Source organism: Sturnira hondurensis, unplaced genomic scaffold (genome assembly GCF_014824575.4).
Source record: "Sturnira hondurensis isolate 20B ecotype Veracruz unplaced genomic scaffold, ASM1482457v3 Scaffold0017746, whole genome shotgun sequence".
In the NCBI taxonomy this organism is placed as follows: Eukaryota; Metazoa; Chordata; class Mammalia; order Chiroptera; family Phyllostomidae; genus Sturnira; species Sturnira hondurensis.
The window spans coordinates 41,001-59,135 of NW_028090377.1; the positions used below are offsets into that span (position 1 = coordinate 41,001).

At 40.0% G+C, this 18,135-nt stretch overlaps 1 protein-coding gene across 2 annotated transcripts in view; it reads left to right on the top strand.

The window, feature by feature from the left end:
- Window positions 1-18,135, top strand: part of FCHSD2 (FCH and double SH3 domains 2) — a 99,901-nt gene that overhangs the window by 35,978 nt on the left and 45,788 nt on the right. For both annotated transcript variants that reach the window (XM_037068684.1, XM_037068686.1), the window contains exon 4: window positions 8,537-8,659. In XM_037068684.1, coding sequence (XP_036924579.1) covers window positions 8,537-8,659 — 123 coding nt within the window. The remainder of the gene's footprint in view (window positions 1-8,536; window positions 8,660-18,135) is intronic.

The window sequence follows — 18,135 nt, forward strand, 5'->3', positions numbered from 1 at the left end:
ATGTGTAAAAGTACTGCATGAGACAAAGTTCTGTGAGAGTAGCTTCCTCTCCAGCTTGTATAAAACTTCGCTGTGGCATGACTTCAGGAGGCTTCCTTCTCTGTCATGGGGCTCAAGGGTGAGCTTGTTCGCTTTTTTTAAACAATGCGAATTCCGATTGGCATACTGTTTGTTAGACAGACGGGTGTTTATGAAGCACTACCAGTGTGTCACACCCCGCACCCAGCACAGAAGACACAACAGTAGACAGGCATCACCAGTGCGGGCTTATATGCTGTGATTGAGGGTTGTGCAGCCGAAAGACCAGAGGGATATAATGATTACGTGAGGTCTTAACGATAAGAGTTAGCTAAACCAAGAAGGAGAAGGTAGAGAGTAGTCAAGAAGGAGGAAAAGCCTATGTGAAAACTCAGAGGCAAAAATAATATTGGAAGAACCAAACAGTGTGCAGTATAGAGAAAGTGAATGGGGGAAAATGGGATCCATCAGTGAAGAAGCCGAAGAGTTAACGCCAAGTCAGGATCGTGAAGTCATCAAGATTTTTAATTTATTGGTACTTTGTCTTAAATACAATGGGTAGCCAGTGAATGTTGTTGAGCAGTCAAGTAAAATACACAGTTTAGAAACATCTCCCTAGCCCCAGTGTGGAAATGGTTGGCAAGAGGGAGGGATAGCTGGATGCAGGGAAACAGGAGCTGGCTGCAATCATCCTGATGGGGCAGGGCGGCAGGGCGGCCGTTGCTGTGGAGATTAGAAGGAAGGGTTGGGTTTCGTCTATACTTAAGAAATGGAATCAAGATGTAGTAATTCCCTGGATGTTTGAGGGGAAAGTAAACCTTTAGCTCCGAGTGTCTGATGTAGGCAGGTGAGTGGATAGTGGCGTTCACACACTGAGCTAGGAACATGCACTGAAGGAGCAGTTGGAGAAGGGAATCGTCCAATCCAGGAGGCAGTCTAGTATATCAGTGAGGAAGTCAGAGGAGGGAAGTGGTGTCTGGTCAAAATCTAAGTCGCTCTGAATGATCACATACTTGTTCACCAGAGTCAAGCTGACCCATTAAGGTAAAAGGGATGCCTGACTTTCTGGTTTACTCTGGTGCCTAGCCCCCTTTTATAGTCAGGAGCCTGCTTTTGTAGCTCCCACTGCTCTCTGTGCAGCTCACGTCAGTAATCATTCACTGCAGGCTTCTCTGCAAAGCTTAGGGATAAAGCGAAGAAGCAAGTGCAGCCTGCTCTGAAGGAGCTAAGAGTCTGCTGGGAAATCAGACGTATGTAAATGATTTTGATATGTAATTTGGAAACATCCTCCAAGCTGCAGTATGGAAATGGTTGTCGGGAGGGACCACAGGAGACGCTGCGGTAATCCAGATGAGCCAGGTACTAAGGACTTGATCGGCAGCGATAAATACCCTATGATAATGTGGTGGAGGAGTTGGTAAAAAAGCATTTTTCAAGCTCTCTTCTTTGATTGCCAGCATTCAGTCTATTTGAGGGGACTACTCCTTTTCTAATTATTGACTTTTTAGAAGTCCTTATACATATTTATGCAATCTGCCTTCTAATCACAAAACCATGTTGAGATAGTACTGCCCAGAATTGCTTTGAACTTCATCTCTGGGCACCACAACTGATTCAGACAATTGCATTTAACTTGTGGGAGGGGGCTGGAGCCAATCATGGTGTAATCATCCACTTCCTGTGCTTTGATCCAGCAGTTTCTTAATTGTCATGCCTCCTGCATTAACTCTGTGCACACTAGCAATGGTCCACGTAGACCAGAAGGCCCCTGGCTCTCTTATTCTTACCCTCCAGAAACATTGTCACGTGTGCAGGTTGATGAATACTGCAGCCCTGAAAATATGTTCAAGATTCAGGGAATTCTAGGTGTGGAATAGGACAAAAGTAATACTTTGATCTGTCTGTTGAAGAGGCTTCCAGTCCCTTGGCCCACCTCCCACCGAATGAAGTTTCATTGAGCCTTTCTTGGGTTGCTGAAGCTGAGAGAGGAGGTCTTTGCTGGTACATGATGACTAATGATACATTTTTTTTGATACATTTTCTCTTAACTGAAGTGTATGAGGTGTAGCTTGCTTGTGAGGTAACTAATTCAGGGCATATTTATTGCTATGTTAACTCTAGCATAAAGCATTCATTCATCCTATAAATATTTTTTAGCATCTGCCATCTGCCAGGCACTGTGCCTGAATAAGACCCAACCCACAACTTGCAGTCCTACCCACACATTATACAGAAAGTTGTGGAATCACTGTGGAGGAACTGTCGGCTTTGTAAAGCATTTAGAACGTGCAAAACCATTAGTAAGTGTTAGTTGCCTGTGTTAGCCATCATTATTACTATTTGAGTGGGAGAGAGAGGGGGAATGACATTCCAGGTCAAAAGTAACTTAACTGGAAACCTGACAATGAGTCATTGTCCAAAGTGGCTCCATGTGGTTGGGATGGAGAGTACAGTGCGATGTACTGTAGAGTGTACTGTGCATCTCTCGGCAATGACAAGAGATGGTGCTAATGAGAGGCAGTTTGAGACTAGATTTTAAAGGGCCTTAACTACCAAAGAAAGAATTTTGACTTTTCCAAATATAAAGGAGTTACTGAAAAAAGTGTTTTTGTGGTGGAGTGCTGGCCAGTGTGGCTGACTTGGAGCATTGTCCCTTAAACCGAAAGGTTGCAGGTTCGATTCCCAGTCAGGACACATGCCTGGGTTGTGGTTCATTCCCCAGTCAGGGTGCGAATTAGAGGTTCCTAGTCAAGCATGTATGAGAAGCAACTAATAGATCTTTTTCTTTCATACTGATGTTTCTCTCCTTTTCTCAATAAGCTTGTCCTCTGGAGAGGATAAATAAAAAAGTTTTGTGTCCACTTTTTTTTCCTAATATGATACTCAGATGTTCTTTTTTATGGGAAATTTCCAATGTACACTGTAATAAACACAGTTGTATAATGACTCCCATGTACTCATTACCCAGCTTGAACAGTGATCAATAATATTTGGCCAATCCAGTAAAGATTTTTAAGCAAGGCAAGAGAGAAGACTAATGTTGTACCACTTCCATTACCTTGGTTACTCTTCACAATGACCTGGAGAGTGTATGGTATTCCCACTTGACCTGATTACAAATAAGAAAGCCATCAAAAGGATGAAGGAGGTGAAAGTTCTCAGACCCTAGCCCACATCCAGCTTATTTCAGAACTCGGGTTCCTTCCCGTGCTGTGTCGTGCTGCCACCGTGATTCTGAGGCAGAGCATGGTTTTCCGTTGAAAGCAGTGGCTGATCTGCCTCCTTGCGCAGGATAGTAGACGTCTCTTTCTCCGGCCACTTTCCTTGTACAGAGTCACCAGGATCCAAGTCTGCACAAACACTCTACCTAATCAACTAAAATGACTGTCTAGTTCAGTGGCTCTCAAATTATGGTCTCTGGACCAGCAGCAAGGTGTCCGAAAATACAGCTTGTCGGGCGACACCCCCACCTACTGAATCAGAAGCTCTAGAGGTGGGAGCTGGTGATGGCTATATTGCCATTTGCTGTCTCTAAATAAAACAGTGGTTTCCTGTGTAAACACAAGGTTATGATGACCTCCCAAAAGAATTTCTTAGGAAAAAGCTTCATAACAGAAGTCATATGCTTCTTTTTTAGCAAATTTATGGGGAGCATGTCCTAAGGCAAGAATTTTCATTCAGACTTAGCACCGGGTGTCTCTCCAGGGTGGGAATGTTACATAACTACAAGAAATCTTAAGGAATTTGCACTGCCTCTATTTAAAGTGCTTCATGGTGCCATCTAGTGGTTTAAGTGCTATAGAACCTGCCTTTATTGCTCAGGGCTTTGGGAACAGAATTTGTAGATGTTTTATTTTTTATTGATTGATTTTAGAGAGAGGGAAAAGGACATCAATTTGTTGTTCCACTTATTTATGCATACATTGATTGATTTGTGTGTGTGCCCTGACTGGAGATTGAACCTGTGACCTTGGTGTATAGATAGATAAGGTTTGTTGCTCTTAACAAACTGAGCTACCCCACCAGGGACCAGAATTTGTATATATTTTAAAAATCAATTTTATAGTAAAAGTTTAATGGAATAGTCAAACACAAGATATATAAAGAATTTCTTTACTATAACACATCCATTGAGGATTCTTAGATATGACACTAAGACACAAGTAACAAAATTAAAATAGCTGATTTAGACTTCGTCAAAATTAAAAAAACTTTTGCATATTAAAGGACTATTGAGAAAGTGAAAAGATGGGTCACCAAATAGGAGACTATATTATATATTAGCAAATCATGTATCTGATAAGACACATGTATCCAAATACATAAATAGTATTCAAATATGTAAAGGACTCCTACAATTCATCAACAAAAAAAATCAAACAACCCAATTAAAAAATTAGTAAAGGGCTTTCCTGGCTAGTGTGGATCGGTGGATTGAGCACCAGCCTGCAAGCCCAAGGGTCATTGGTTCTATTCCTAGTCAGGGCACGTGCCTGGTCCCCATGGGGCCAGGTCCCCCTTTGGGGGTGTGCAAGAGGCAACAGATCAATCTCTCTCTCTCACATTGATGTTTCTCTCTCTCTTTCCCTTCCTTCCCTTCTCTCTAAAAAATAAATAAATAAAGTCTTTGAAAGAATAGTTCATTGTGTGGGGAAATTCTCATATATAGTAAAAAGACAAAAACAAGCAAACAAAAAAAATAAAATTTAAAAAAAAACGAGTAAAGGCTTTGAATTGACATTTCTCCAAAAATTATACACAAGTGGCCAATAAGCCCATGAAAAGATATTCAGTGTCATTTGTTATTAGAGAAATGCAATTAAAACCACATGGGATGCTGCTAGGATGAGGTGAATAATTTTAACCAACAAAATAACCGGTATTAATAAGGATGTGGAGAATCTAGGACTTCTGTGCACTGCTGGTGGGGATCTAAAGTGCTACAGCCATGGTAAAAACAGTTTGGCAATTCCTGAAATAGTTAGAATTACTCTGGGACCCAGCAATTTCACTACTAGGCATATACACAAGAAAATTGGAAACAGATGTTCAAGCAGAAACTTGTACACAAATGTTCACAGCACCATTACCCACAATAGCCAAAAAGTGGAAACAGCCCAAATGTCCAGCAGCGAATGAATGAGTAAATAAAATATGGTGTATCCATACAGTGGAGTATTACTCAGCCACAAAAAGAATTACTAATACATTGATGCACCTTGAAGACATTATGCTAAGTAACAGATGCAGGCATAAAAGTCCACATATTGTATGATTCCATTTGTGTGAAATGTCCAGAACAGGCAAATATGTAGAGATAGAAAGTAGATTAGGGGTTGCCAGAGGCTTGGGGAAGGAAGAATGGGAGTTCTTTTGGGGGTGATAAAATCTCTTGAAATGAGCTGGCAGTGATGGTCGGACAACATTGTGGCCTAAAAACCACTGGATTCAACTACTTAAAATAGTTTAAGTGGTGACTTTTACAGCATGTGAATTTTACCTCAGTGTTTGAGAAAACTTCCGTTGACTGGCAAGACTCCTGAACCTTTTTTATTGATATGTTTTTCCCAAAGTTGTTGCTAGGGTGTATGTATTCTATTTGTTCCTTTTTTTTCAAACCTGAAATTATTTGACACGTACTTCTCCGTGTATACAGTTCCACAGTTTTTATTTTGGTGGCTGTATATATTTTATTTTCTTTTTTAATTTCTTTGATCTTAATTTATTTTTTAATTTTATTTTAATTGTTGTTCAAGTACAGTTTTCTGTCTTTTACTCCCAGCCCACCCACCAAGCCCTCCCCACCTCCCTCCCATTTCCATCCCCCCTAGTTTTTGTCCATGTGTCCTTTGTACTTGTTTCTATAAACCCTTCCCCCTTTCCCCTGAATTCCCTCCCCTCTCCCCTGTGGCCAGTAAGCCTGTTCTCTATTTCAGTGTCTTGGGTTATATTTTGCTTGTTTGCTTGTTTACTTGTTTTGTTGTTTAGGTTCCTGTTAAAGGTGAGATCATATGGTATTTGTCTTTCACTGCCTGGCTTATTTCATTAGCATAATGCTTTCCAGTTACATCCATGCTATCATAAAGGGTAGGAACTCCTTCTTTCTTTCTGCTGCATAAAATTCCATTCTGTAAATGTACCATAGTTTTTTGATCCATTCATTTACTGATGGGCACCTAGGTTGCTTCCAGCACTTGGCTATTGTAAATTGTGCTGCAATGAACATTGGGGTGCACAGGTTCTTTTGGATTGGTGTTTCGGGGCTCTTAGGGTATAATTCTAGCAGTGGAATTGCTGGGTCAAAAGGCAGATCCATTTTTTAGTTTTCTGAGAAAACTTCATACTGTTTTCCATAGTGGTTGTACCAGTCTGCAATCCCACCAACAGTGCACCAGGGTTCCCTTTTCTCCACAACCTCTCCAACACTTGTTGTTTGTTGCTTTGTTTATGATGACCATTCTGACCAGTGTGAAGTGGTATCTCATTGTGGTTTTAATTTGCATCTCTCTGATAGCTAGCGATATTGAACATCTTTTCCTGTGTCTCTGTGTCTGTTCAAGTCCTTTGCCCATTTTTTAATCAGGTTGCTTGTCTTCTTAGAGTGGAGTCCTGTAAGTTCTTTATATGTTTTGAAGATTAAACCCTTGTCTGAGGTATCTTTGGCAAATATGTTTTCCTATACTGTTGGTTCTCTTTTTATTTTAATACTGTTTTATTTAGCCGTGCAGAGCTTTTTATTTTGTTGAGATCCATTTGTTTATTCTTTCCTTCATGTTCCTTGCTTTAGGGGACAAATCAGTGAAAATATTGATGCTTGGAATATCTGAGATTTTCCTGCCTATGTTCTCCTCTAGGACTTTAATGGTGTCATGGCGTATATTTAAGTCTTTTATCCACCTTGAATTTATTTTTGTTTATGGTGTAAGTTGGTGATTGAGTTTCATTTCTTTGCATGTAGCTGTCCAGTTCTCCCAACACCATTTGTTGAAGAGGCTATTTTTACTTCATTTTAAGTTACTGCCCCTTTTGCGGAATATTATTTGCCTGTAGTGACTCGGGTTTATTTCTGGGCTCTCTGCTCTGTTCCATTGGTCCACGTGCCTATTTTTATAGGCATATTTTTATGCCAGTACCAGGCTGTTTGGATTACAGTGACCGTGTAATACAGTTTGGTATCACGTATTGTGATCCCTCCTACTTTGTTCTTCTTTCTCAAAATTGCAGCTCCTATTCAGGGTTGTTATGGTTCCATATAAATTTTTGACATATTTGTTCTATGTCTATGAAATATGCCATTGGTACTTAAATAGGTATTGCATTGAATCTGTAAATTGCTTTGGGTAGTATGGACATTTTGCTGTTAATTCTTCTCCATGAACATGGTATATGTTTCCATTTGTTTGTGTCTTCCTTGATTTCTTTCTTCAGTGTTGTGTAGTTTTCTGTATACAGGTCTTTTACCTCTTTGGTTAGGTTTATTCCTAGGTATTTTATTTTTCTTTTTGCTATCTCGAGTGGGATTTTTTTCTTGATTTCTGCTTCTGCTGTTTCATTGTTGGTATACAAAAATGCCTTTGATTTCTGGATATTGACCTTGTAATCCCACTGTTTTGCCAAATTCATTTATTAGGTCGAGCAGTTTTGGGGTGGAATCTATACAATTTCCCATGTACACTATCATGTCATCTGGAAACAGTGACAGTTTTGTTTCCACCTTTCTGATTTGGATGCCTTTTATTTCCTTTTCTTGTCTGATTGCTGTGGCTAGAACTTCTAATACTATATTGGATAGAAGTGGTGAAAGTGGACAACCTTGTCTTGTTCCTGATCTTAGTGGAAAAGATTTTAGTTTTTGCCCCTTGAGTATGATGTTGGCTGTAGGTCTCTTACATATGGCCTTTATCATGTTGAGGACTGCTCCCTCTATTCCCACTTTGCTGAGTTTTTTAATCATAAGTGAGTGCTGTACCTTAAATGCTTTTTCCACATCTATTGATATGATCATGTGATTTTTGTCTTTGCTTTTGTTTATTGATGTATTACATTTAGTGGCTGTATAGTAAGAATATGCTAATTTATAATCCTAGCAGTAATGGAGGAGGAGAAATGGACATGATGAATGTGTACTGAGAGTCTGCATTGTTCCAGGCACTGTGCCTGGGCCCTTTCACCTCCATTATCTCATTTGACTCCCACACCTGTTCCCCCTCAAGAAGGTGACACAGCTAATAGCAGACGAGCAGAGGTCGGGACCCAAGCATGTTGTCTCCCAAAGTTTGTCCTTTTCCCATAGCTTTGCCAATATTGGATTTTACCTTCTGTAGTCCCTACCTACTAGAGAGCATCAACATTCTCCCAAATGATTGTTTGCTGTTTATATTTACTCTTATATGAAAATCAGTATCTTTTGTTAATTTACTGTCGATAAATTTTAAACTGAACTTACCTTGTACACAGTAGACATTATGTGTCAAAATTTTATCATAATTTTTTGTTTGTGTGTATTCCTCTTTTACAGGCTCTGGATGGAAATGTATATGATCACTTGAAGGATTATTTAATCGCCTTCAGCCGGACAGAGCTGGAAACATGTCAGGCTGTGCAGAACACGTTCCAGTTTCTACTGGAAACCGCCAGCAAGGCAAGTCACCTTCAGTGCAACACGTGATGGTAACCACGATAGAATCTAAAATAGTTTTACATATGAATTAGTGAAAGTACCAATGACATGTTGTAAGTAAATTTACAATTTTGTGTCAGGCCTCATTCACAGCCATCCTGGACTGCTTGCGGCCCACGGGCTGCAAGAACACCCCTGCAAAAGGGCAGATTTCCTGGAAACAGTATGCCTTCTAACAGAGTTGAAGGGTTTTGTGTTCTTGAAGAATTGACACGAAGGTCGAAAGGTGATGCAGGCTAGCTCGGGACATCAGTCCATCGCCATGCACATTGCTTTTGAAAAGAATGGTTTAAAGAGCTTTACCTTCCACTCAGATTTTGAATGCATTCGTTTATATGGTGAAACAAGGTCATGGTCAGTGCAGAGAATAACAAAGGGGCACTAAGGGAGAAATAGCATTGATAATCAATAAAGGGACAAATACAAAAAAGAAATAAATAAAGGAATAAATACTATGATATCCTGTTTTATAAACATTAACCTTACCTCTAAATGCTGTCATTCTTTTATAGTAATCTTTTCATTCAGAAGTATTGCAATCCATCAACTTTGCTGGCATGTCATATTATATACAAAGAAAATCAATGAAATTGCTTTTCTTTAGGATGTCACAGATAGAAATTTCTTGCAGTAGAGAACCTGTGTTTTGGAAGATAAATTGTTCTTGTAATTAGTAAATGTTTTCTTTCTGATAAATCAAGGGCATAGGAAACATTTCCTAACTGAATTACATGCATTTGTAAAAATATATTCATTTTATAACAGCTATCTTTAAAAAGCCAGTTCAATTTTCTTTTTTGGCAAGGAGAGCAGGAACTGGCTGATACCATAAAAAAATTGTTTGGAAAGGTATTGGTATCGACCTCACAAGATAATGTCCACAGAGAGGAAGGAAAAAGGCTCAGACCTCCTTCCTGAATTCCTCCTTTTCTCTTTATACCTGTTTTCCATGTACCACAACTTCAGTTTTATTTTGAGAAAAACAGTTAAAATGTTAACTTGTTATGGAAATGTAAAGATCACGAGTCTGTTGCTCTGAAATCCTGTCATGCATGGTTTATCTTCCTATATTTCCTCTGGCAGGATCCAATAAAAGGTATAAAAGGACTGATGTATAGAAAGAAGAATGGATGGATAGGTAGATAGTTGTGTGAGAGCTAATGTAGAAAAATGTTAATTGCAGAATCTAGGGTATATGGGTACTTTAGTACAATTCTTTTTATTTTAATATGTGTATATTTGAAATTTTCCATAAGGTAATATTAGGGGGAAAGTCTGTGAAAACATCTTTCTTCCTTTTTTAAATACATTTTATTGACTATGCCATTACAGTTGTCCCATTTCTCCCCCTTCATTCCCCTCTACCCTTCACACCCCCTCCCACCTACCTTCCCCCCCTTTAGTTCATGTCCATGTGTCATAAGTTCTTTAGCTTCTACATTTCCCATACTATTCTTGCCCTCCCCCTGTCTATATTCTCTCCACCATCTATGCTACTTATTCTCTGTACTTTTTTCCCCTCTCTCCTCCTCCCACTCCCCTGTTGCTAGCCCTCCATTCTGTGGTTCTGTTCCTGTTCTATTTGTTTGCTTAGTTTGCTTTTGTTTTAGGTGTGGTTGTTAATAGCTGTGAGTTTGCTGTCTTTTCACTGTTCATTTTTTATCTTCTTTTTCTTAGATAAGTCCCTTTAACATTTCATATAATAAGGGCTTGGTGATGATGAACTCCTTTAACTTGACCTTGTCTGAGAAGCACTTTATCTGCCCTTCCATTCTAAATGAAAGCTTTGCTGGATAGAACAATCTTGGATATAGGTCCTTGCCTTTCATGACTTGGAATACTTCTTTCCAGCCCCTTCTTGCCTGTCAGGTCTCTTTTGAGAAATCCGCTGACAGTCTGATGGGAACTCCTTTGTAAGTGACTGTGCCCTTGTCTCTTGCTGCTTCTAGGATTCTCACCTTCATTTTAATCTTGGGTAATGTAATTATGATGTGCCTTGGTGTGTTCCTTCTTGGGTCCACCTTCTTTGGGACTCTCTGAGCTTCCTGGACTTCCAGGAAGTTTATTGCCTTTGGCAGATTGGGGAAGTTCTCCTTTATTTGTTCAAATGAGTTTTTCACTTGTTGCTCTTCCTCTTCCCTTTCTGGTACCCCTATATTTGGGATGTTTGAACATTTAAAGATGTCCTGGAGGTTCCTAAGCCTCTCCTCATTTTTTGAATTCTTGTTTCTTCATTCTTTTTTTAAAGATTTTTTAAATTTATTTATCTTTAGAGGGCAAGGGAAGGAGAGAAATATCAATGTATGGTTGCGTCTCGTGAGTCCCCTGATGGGAACTGGCCTGCAACCCAGGCATGTGCTCTGACTGGGAATCGAACCACAATCGTGTGGTTCACGGGCCCGCGCTCAATCCACTGAGCTACACCAGCCAGGGCTTGCTTCCTTCTTTTCTGTTTGGTTATTTCTTTCTTTCTTCTGGTCCACTTGATTGATTTTAGTCTGAATTTTCTTTCCATCACTATTGGTTTCCTGTGCATTTTCCTTCATTTCACTTAGTGTAGCCTTCATTTTTTTCACCTAATTTTTGACCAAAATCAACCAGTTCTTGCGAGCCTCCTGATCACCAGTATTTTGAACTGTGCATCTGATAGGCTGGCTATCTCTTGGTCACTTAAAAGTATTGGTTCTGGGGCTTTGATCTGTTCTGTTTGAGCCATTTTTCTTTTTCTTTTCTTTCTTTCTTTTTTTTTTCTTTTTTTGGGGGGTCAGGTCCCACCTGTCACGTATGAGGGGTGGGACCTTAGGTGTTCACCTGGGTGGGGCAACCCAGCCTCTGGGTTGTGATGCTGTATGTGGGGGTGGGGTCACAGAGGGAACAATGGTGCTTGCTCCGCTATCTCTTGGATTTCAGTCCCTTCCACCCCTTTCCACAAGCAAATTGGGCCCTTCTGGTGCTGGTTCCCACGTGGGTGGGCTTGTGTATGTTTTAGGACCCTGTGGGTCTCTCCAACGAACTCTCCTGTGAGGCTGAGAGTCTCTCCCAGCACCTCAACCCTGACAAGTGTTTTCAATCAGTGCTTTTAGGCTTTATTTCCCGGCGCTGGAGCCTTGAGTTGCGCGATCTGTCTTGCTGCTCATTTTTGCCAGGTTTATCTGTGCACGAATGTGTGATCGTGGTCAGCCAGCTGCCTTGCGTGCCTCACTGGGTCTGCCCATTGCCACCACACGCCCAGAGTCTGCCAGCTGCCACCTACGCACCTGGGTCCGCTGGGCCCTGCCTTTTCCTGCCACGTCCCCTCTCTACCAGCAGCCAGCTCCATCCCTCTTACTATTCTGGATGAATGGATGGACTTCCATACAGTTCGGTTTTCTGTCATTTCTGGGTGGTTTTTGTTTCTAAATTTTTGTTGTCGTTAATTTTGGTTGTGGGAGGAGACTCAGTGTGTCTACCTACGCTTCCATCTTGGCCGCAAGTCCTTTATTTCTTTTTTATGGAGTAGTTGATTTTGACTAGCGATCAAATTGTTTATATTGATTGGTCCATTCAAATTTGCTATATCTTTTTTACTACATTTTGGTAACTTACACTTTCCTAGACAATTGTTCATTTGATTTATAAAGTTTGATGGCATAAATGTGTGTATAAACTAGCTTACTTCTATAATTGTCTCACTTATTATTTTTAATATTTGCTTTTTCTCTTATTTTGGTCAGAGTTAATGATGTATTTTTAAATATATTTTACTGATTATGCAATTACAGTTGTCCCAATTTTTCCCATTGTCCCCCTCCATGTGGTACCCCCATTTCCTCCAGCAGTCCCCCACCCTTAGTTAGGTCCATGGGTCATGTATATAAGTTTTTTGGCTTCATATTTCCTATACTGTTCTTAACATCCCCCTGTCTGTTTTGTGCCTGCCAATTTGTGCTTCTGAATCTCTGCACCTTTTCCCCTATTCTCCCCGTGCCCCTCCCAGCTGATAACCTTCCAAGTGATCTCCGTTCCTGTGATTCTGTTCCAGCCATTCTGCTTGTTTGCTTGGTTTGTTTTTTACATTCAGTTGTTAGTTGTTGATTTGTTGTTATTTTAATGTGCATAGTTTGATCTTCTTTTTCTTAAATAAGTCCCTCTGATATTTCATATAATAATGCCTTGGTAATGATGAACTCTTTTAGCTTTATCTTGTCTGGGAAGCACTTTACTTCCCTTCTGTTCTAAATGACAGCTTTGCTGGGCACAATAATCTAGGTTGTAGGTCTTTGCTTTTCATCACTTTGAAGACTTCTCGCCAATCCCTTCTTGCCTGCAAAGTGTCTTTTGAGAAATTAGCTAACAGTCTTACGGGAACTCCTTTGTTGGTAACTCTCAGCTTTTCTCTTGCTGCTTTTAAGATTCTGTCTTTATCTTTAACCTTTGACATTTCAATGAAGACATGTCTTCCTTGTGGTCTGTTTTGGGTCCAACTTGTTTGGGACTCTCTGTGCATCTTGGACTTACTTATATGTCTGTTTCCTTTGCCAAATTAGGGAACTTTTCTTTCATTATTTTTTTCAAATAAGTTTTCAACTTCTTGCTCTTCCTCTTCTCCTTCTGGCATCCCTATGACTCACATGTTGGCACATTTGGAAGTGTTCCAGAGGCTTCTTAATCTTTCCTTATTTTTTGGAATTCCTTTTTCTATCTTATTTTCCAAATCATTTATTTGATACTCAATTTCATCCCCTCAACTGTTGGTTCCCTATAGATTTTTCTTTATTTCACTTAATGTAACCTTCATTTCTGCCTGTACCTTTTTTATATTGTTGCCATACTTAGTAAGTTCTTTGAGTATCCTGATAACCAGTGTTTTGAACTCTGCATCTGATAGGTTGGTTATCTCTGTTTCATTTAATTCTTTTTCTAGAGTTTTGTTTTGTTCTTTCATTTGGGCATATTTCTTTGTCTCCTCAATTTGGCAGCCTCCCTGTGTTTGTTTCTGGGTATTACATAGCTGCTTTGACTCCCTGTCTTAGTAGTGTGATCTATTGTAAAAGAGTGGACCTATAAATTGCATGGGACAGAGCCTTAGGTGACCACCAGGGTGGGGCAACCTGTTTCACCACTTTGTGACTCTGTGTGGAGGGAGGGCTTGGAGACGTAACAGTGCCACTGCCTGGCTTCTGGAGGGTTGCCTGCGAGGAAGCTGTCTCCCAGCACTCATCCTGTTTCCAGTTTCCTCACTTTTTCCTAGATGCCTCTTGTGCCCATTCTAGCTATTGCCCTAGTGCTGAATCCCAGAGGAGGTGTGTCTGCAAGTGTCCTAAACCTGTGCTGGCCCTTTAAGACAAGTCTCCTGATAATCCAGTAGTTTCTTCTGCCCCCCTGACCCCCACTGATTTTTGCAGCCAGAAGTGATGGGGATTTATCTTCCTGGCACTAGAACCCTGGGCTGCTGGGTAGTCTGGTGTGGGGCTGGAATCCCTCACTCCCAAGTTATTCCTCTCAAATTTTTATCCACTACATGTGAATGTAGGACTGCCCATTCCACCACATCTCCATGCCACTCCCATGGCTTTGCGCCTCTTCACCTCTCTCTGCATCTCTGCCCCTCCTGTCCATTTGGATGAATGTGGTTCTTTAACTCCTTGGTTGTCAGACTTCATACAGCTCAGTTTTCTGACGGTTCTGGGTGGTACTTGTTTTATAGTGCAGACGTAATTTTTCTATAGTTGTGCGAGGATGCAAAGTGTGTGTACTTACGCCTCCATCTTCAACAGTCTATTTTATTAATCTTTTTCAAGAGCCAGCTTTTGTTCTACTTCTCAATGTTATTTTCTGTTTCCTTAATTACTGCCTCTATATTTATTATGTATTTCCACTTTATTAGACCATCCACTTTATTATGGATGGTCTTACTTTTTTTTAGGATTATTTTTCTATTAGGTCCTACATTTTCAGCCTTGTTTTCAAATCAATCCACTTAAAGCTAAAAAATTCCTCTTTCAACTTTAACTGCATTCTGTGATATGTAGGACCTTTTTGTTTTGTCTTTTTTAATTGTTATTTAATTACACTTTACATTCACTATTATTTTCTGTTAGTTTCAGGTACACAGCGTTGGTGTTAGACAGTCAAACTTCACAAAGTGCCCACCTGGCACTATACACAGTTATTACACCATGCACAGTGTAGTGACTATATTTTCTGTGCTGTACTTTACCTCCCTGTGACATCTGTACTTCTCAGTCCCTCCGCCTTTTCCATCTAGTCCCCCAGCCCCATTTGTCTTCTTTCCCGTCTTTATCCATTAATTATTTAGAAGTGAGCTGTTCCAGTTTTCACTCAATGGGAGTATATACTGGGGTAGCATTTTTCACTTCTAATTTTATTAGAAATTATTTTTATTTTATTACATTGATACTAATTTAATCAGAGAGATTTTCCTCTGAACAAAATTATTTAAATCATTTTCCAAAAATGAGTTAGGTTGAATACACTACCTTTAGTTCATAAAACAGGTAAATGTATAGTATTAAAAAGCATCTAATATTTTATACAACATTTAACAAATTTACAGGAGTTCTTAGACATCCTCTGAAGTTGGCATTATCAGGCCTATTTTAGAGAGAGGAAAACAGGCTCAGGAAGTTTGCATGGCTTGCCCGAGGTCACTCACACGTAGTATTGTCCATGCTCTACTACTGTCTTCACTTCCGTCTTTAGCGTATATTATTTTCATAGAAAGTGAATTAAAAATGTATAAAATGATTTGGACACATAAAGAAATAAGCTTTCATTTTCCTCCGCATTCACTCATATGAGTGTCTTGCTCTCCAGGGATGAGGAATAAGTGAGATGCTCTTAAGTTTTGATTGAACGTGGTAGTAATAAAAATTTAATAAGAATGATGTAGCTCGGAGACGTGCACTTCTGTTTCAAGCACCGCTCGTGCTTTCTACAGTTTTACCCCCGGCCTTTCCTGTCACAAAGGCTGCGTATGCTGTCTTCTTTCGCTGCCAAAAGCCACCCAGCAATTCGATAATCCAAAAAGAATTTTGAAACTCTATAGGTTTTTACTCTATATCATTCTTACTTTGTCTTTTGGGGATAAAAATCCATTTTTCTCACATATTTAAATTGTAATTCTGCATATGCTAAAAGACATTCCAGGGTGATTCATCGTGTTTCACCGTAAATGTTAACGATGTTCTCTACATCTTTCGTCCCCTAAAGGGAAACAGCTATCCCTAGGAGCTTTTGTTCAATTTTAATTATTTATGAAGCTTGCTTTTCTCCTTAATAATTTATGAAGTGCTTTGTATATGTGACTGAAGCAGATGTTGGCATAGATATTTTCTCTACAATAGTCATTCTAAAGATAGTTCTGCTGGCCTTTCTGGTTTGTTTATGTGTGCTTACTTTCTGTCTGCTTAAGGAAACCAATTAATAATGTAGCTCTTTTAACAATTCAGAGAATAACAGTGTTTGCTGTATTTCTTTGAAAATTAAATTGTCTCGTATTGCCATTCTTAATACCTTGAAGACTAACCAAAAAAAAGTAAACCTGGTAAAAAGAAGGGAAGAAAACTACATGATTATCTCAAAAGCCCCAGGAAAAGCGTCTGAGAAAGTGCAGCACTCTATGACGAAAGCACTCAGACATTAGGAACAGAAGGGAGCTTCCTTAACACGATGAAGGGCATTTATGAAGAACCGACCGCTACTATCACACTCATTGGTGACAAACAGGTTTCCCCCACTAGTATGAGGAGCAAAGTTACTATTGCTATTCACCACTGTCCTGGAGGTCTTAACGCAATTAGGCAAGAAAAAGAAGTAGAAGGCATCCGTATTGAAAAGGAAGAAGTAAAATTATGTGTTCGTAGATGACATGATTCATATAGAAAATCCTATAGAATCCACAAGAAATGGTACTAGAGTTAATAAATGAAATCAGCGAAAGTTACCAGTATAAGATCAAAACACACAAATCAGCTGTGTTTTTTTCTTCATTAATGTGTGAACCAAAAGGAAATTAAGAAAACAATTCCAACTACAGTAACATCTAGAAAATAAAGTACCCAGAAATAAACTTAACCAAGAGTGCGAAAGACACTGAAAACTACAAAATATTGCTGAAATCTTTTAAAGAAAACCTAAATAACCCCGGCTGGTGTGAATTGAGTGCTGGCCTGCAACCCAAAAAGTCACCTCTTCGATTCCCAGTCAGGGCACATGCCTGCATTGCAGGCCAGGTCCCCAGTTGGGGACATAAGAGAGGCAACCACACACTGATGTTTCTTTTCCTCTCTCCCTCCTTTCCCCTTTTCCCCCCTCTCTAAAAGTAAATAAATAAAATCTTGTTTAAAAAAGGTCAAAACTATGAACAGTAAAATGACAACAAACACAACTGTCAACAACTGAACCTAAAAAAAAACAAAAGCCAACTAAGCAAACAACTAGAACAGGAACAGAATCACAGAAATGGGGATCACATGGAGGGTTATCAGAGGGGAGGGGGAAGAATGGGGAGAAATGTACAGGTGATAAGAAGCATAAATGGTAGGTACAAAATAGACAGGGGGAGGTTAAGAATAGTATAGGAAATGGAGAAGCCAGAGAACTTAGATGTACGACCATGGACATGAACTAAGGGGTGGGAAGGCTGGAGGACAGGAGGGTGCAGGGTGGAAGAGGGGGAGAAAGGGGAGGAAAAATGGAACAACTGTAATAGCATAATCAAAATATACTTTAAGAAAAAGAATTAAGCATTTATCATATCTCATGGTAACTAAGTAATTTACTTGGATAGTTTCTCTTATGGAAGCATTTTAGCTACTAAGTGAAAAAGAAATGTAAAATGATAGAAAAAGTCTAAAAACCTCTAGCTTTTGCAATCCATAGCGGAGTTAGGCATTTATCATCCAAGGCCTGTTCTATTAGTTTTTTTAGGGCTGCTATACCAATCTCCATGAGCTGGATGGCTTGAAACAACAGAAATATACTCCCTCCAAGCTCTGGAGGCCAAAATTCAGAAACCAAAGGGCCAGCAAGGCCCAGAAAAGGGACAGTGGCCTCTGTCCGCATTTCTGTGTGGGAGAAAGCTGTCCCCCAGCTCTTACCTGGATGCCAGTCACTTCATTTCCTCCCCTTATGCCACTGGTGCCTTTCAAGCTGCTACCCTGGTGCTGGAGCTCAGAGGGAGGGAGTCTGCATAAGTCTACATGTGAGGTTTTTAAGGGGAACAGCTTCGGACTCTAGCAGTTTCTTCCACCAACTCAGTTCCCACTGGTTTTTCAGCCAGAAGTTATGGGGACTTACCTTCTTGGCACTGGAACCCTGGTCTGGGGGCTGGGACGCTTCACTCCTGAGATATCCCTCCTGAATGTTAATTCCACACACGTATGTGGGAATAGCCCGTTCTGTGTCCACCCCTCCCATCAGTCTGGATGGATGCA